General features: G+C 38.5%; 1 protein-coding gene across 1 annotated transcript; it reads left to right on the plus strand.

Moving 5' to 3' along the window:
- The first annotated feature begins 325 nt into the window (after nucleotides 1–325).
- Nucleotides 326–2,963, plus strand: LOC129260608 (toll-like receptor 6). The gene has a single exon (XM_054898572.2). The coding sequence runs from the start codon at nucleotides 436–438 to the stop codon at nucleotides 2,431–2,433; it is 1,998 nt and encodes a 665-aa protein (XP_054754547.2). The 5' UTR covers nucleotides 326–435; the 3' UTR covers nucleotides 2,434–2,963.
- Nucleotides 2,964–3,472: the final 509 nt, after the last annotated feature.

A 3,472-nucleotide genomic window follows, 5' to 3' on the forward strand; every position in this document is an offset into this window, starting at 1 on the left:
TCAAATTGCATCTTGCTTCCTTCTGAGCACAACATATGTCATGGGAAAATAAAATTCACCCCACATATGCCAAGGTCAGGAGGAGATAATGTGAAATTTTTAGAATGAAGTGGAAAATCTGAAAGTCTGTGTACAAAACAAATGGAGAGTTGTCCACAAAATCAGCCATTTTGAAGCATGTTTGCCAATTTGAGGATCCTCAAAAAACCGCCAAAACATTTGCTTCTTAATAAACCTGCATCTGTTTGTAATCATGATGCATATGGATCATAATGATTGAATGATAATCGACCTCTCACATTCCTTTTCTTTTCTCTCCAGGGTGCGGTGCCGTGCCAATTTCCAGTTCCATCCACTTCACGATTTGGAATAATGTATTAAGTAAACTACGATCGTTAAACCACCATTGTTCATTATACCTCAAAGTTTGCCAACATGATGATTAGGGGAAGACTGTATGGAGCAATGAACTCTTCTCTTAGACTTGGATTCTATGTGATCGTCATCCATCTCATGGCAGGATTGATATATATCGATGGGTGTAGCTCACCAACACCTATCAGTCTTTCAAGCACAGGATTTAACTCCAGCACTTGTCCTTGGCGTTGCTGCTGTAACGACGACATTCGATTGGTTAACTGTTCACGGTTATACCAGAACCTTCCTACAGTATTTCCTGTCAAGGCAAAGACGATTGTTCTGGATTGGAATTTCATGGACACGTTTGATCGGGAAAACTGTACCGTGTTCAAGCAGAGTAGATTGTTGGAGGTGTTAACGGCATCAAACAACAGAATTGCTACAATAAACAGGAATTGTTTTATGGGTTTGGGTAATCTGACTGTCCTCAACCTCAGCAACAATGCCTTAACTAGCGTGCCATTGGCGGACACTCCCTACCCTTTTAAAATTTTAGATTTAAGCAACAATAATATTACTCAATTAAATGAATCTATATTGCTTGCCATGCCTAACTTGACATCGTTAAATGTTGATAATAACTCGATAAGTACTCTTCCATCTTTTTTATCATCTAGTGATACGAAGCTTAGAATGCTTTCTCTGAGGAACAATGGGCTTAAGAACATTGCTTCTCTGGGTCCGTTTAGGACAGGATCGGGTATAGAGGAATTGTATCTTTCTCATAACGAACTTTCAGCGTTACCGACTGCTTGGCTGGTCGGTACTTTCAAATTGAAGGTTTTGGATATCAGAAATGCCACTTCAATGTCGGACAAAACGAGTAAAATTGGCTGGACGTTCCCTGGTTATTGCGAAGTTCTTGAAACGATTGACCTGTCGCTAAATGGGTTGCGTTCTATCGAAAGCTTTGCATTCGATTCGAACACAGCTTTACAGACAATCGATCTTAGCTCGAACGACCTGAACATTCTGCCTGATGACCTCCTCGTCAAACAAGTCAACCTGACAACGTTGAAAGCTCATGAGAATCGCCTTGTTAATATTTCAAACGGCATATGGGGCAAAAGAGCGAGACTGGAACATATCAACTTAGCCAACAACTCAATCGAACGCATTGAGTATGGAGCAATCAGTTCCCTAGCGACCCTCCGCTTTTTGGATCTCAGTGGAAACTTACTGGTGTCTCTGACATTTATTCAAACACCTGATCTCATCTCCCTAGAAACACTCCTATTGCATAATAATAGCATTCGTGTAACCCCAAACCTTACTCGATTGATTAAACTACGTGTTCTCACTTTACAAGATAATCAGCTAAACGAAGTCCCAAACGTACAGAATCTCTCGCATCTTGAAAAAGTAGATCTTAGTCGGAATAACATTAGTGTGATGGACACGTTGGCATTTCTTGGTGCAAAACGTTTAAAGCAAATCAATTTGGAGGGTAATTACATCGTGAGCATTAGTGAAGCCAGCCTTAATTATCTCCCTAGGAGTCTCACCAAGGTGAATCTTCTTGATAACTTATTGAGATGCGACTGTAACCTGGCGCTGACGTCAGAAAGAGTAAGGAGTTCTAGCCAATGGGGTGTCAAATTAGATAATATCACATGCGTTTCACCCCCAGCATACGAGGGGCAAATGCTGATCAATGTGCTTCATTCGCCATGCATCGGCACTGTCAAGTCGGTGAAGTCGATAGTCCTATCAGCTCTCCTTGCCGGCATCGTCATCGCTGTCATCATCCTCGCCTTCCTGTATAGTAGATATCGACGAGTTGGACGAGGAAACGCAAGACGAAGGTCGTACCCTGTGGAGGAAAAGGCTGCACAGATGAATAAGTATGAAGAGGAGATTGGACATTTGATGAGCCCGTCGAAGAATTCTGAAAATTATCATAATCTTCGGGGAAGCAATGATTTATTAGGATCGGCATCAGTTACTGGTAGTAGTACAAGAATCAATGGAAACGCAATTAAATCATTTGTTGAGGAAGAATTCTATGTATAGCACATTGAAAAATATTTAAATCTAACATGTAAATATAACATCATCTTTTCACTATCAGCAGATCATGTGTATCATACAATTAATTGATTTCAATTTCGTATATTGCTCATACAATGTAAACAAACATCTGATTATTAATCATCGGGATTCTACGTGAAAAATTTACATTATATGTGTAAATAAACATGCATGTTCAAATGACCTAAACAATGATCAAAGGGTCAAAGGTGGCTGCAATTTTTTTTTCTTGAGCTGGTTCACGAATTAAACGGAAAAAAGTATAAGATGGAGAAAATATTTTATTTTTAGCTCGTCTTAATGAATATGCATCTCATACCTGTGTATGTATTTATATTGCTGAATTAATCATGCCTTCATTTGCCCCATCGTTTGCCAATTTAAGGTTACGGTAGTTGGTGACGAGGTGACGAAGTATGCAGTATCCATTTGTGTAATTTATAGGCAATACAGAAAAGAAATAGAAATGAATACCAAAAGGTTTAATGGTCGTGGTGATTTTTGGCTTAATAAATGATAAAAAAAAACAAAAATAATAATAACAATAGTGATAATGACACTACTACTACTACTACTACTACTACTACTACTACTACTACTACTACTAATAATAATAATAACAATAATAACGATAATAATAATAATAATGATACAATACAGCCACAGCGCAGCGCATATCATATTATGATTATAACGTCTTTATGTGCTTCCAACGGACTTGGATATTAATACTCTTTAGCTTGCCGGTGTCATAGAATATTTGGCCCGGGTACCGGCGGTCCAAAACGGCTAGTCGATCGGGCCCCCCGGATCCAAATGACTGGTTCAAATTTTTGACGAAACGATAGGAGAGCCGCCGTTTGGTTCCGTCTTCGTCAGAAGATTCGAATGTAGTAAATATATTCTATAAATATCTGCTTTGGTGAAATGTTTCAATATATATATTGGTGTGATTTTTAATGTAATTTCATCACAATTATTTCTATAATTTGGTCTAAAAAAATGTTGGTAGATCTAGATA

This window comes from Lytechinus pictus, chromosome 5 (assembly GCF_037042905.1).
Source record: "Lytechinus pictus isolate F3 Inbred chromosome 5, Lp3.0, whole genome shotgun sequence".
In the NCBI taxonomy this organism is placed as follows: domain Eukaryota; kingdom Metazoa; phylum Echinodermata; class Echinoidea; order Temnopleuroida; family Toxopneustidae; genus Lytechinus; species Lytechinus pictus.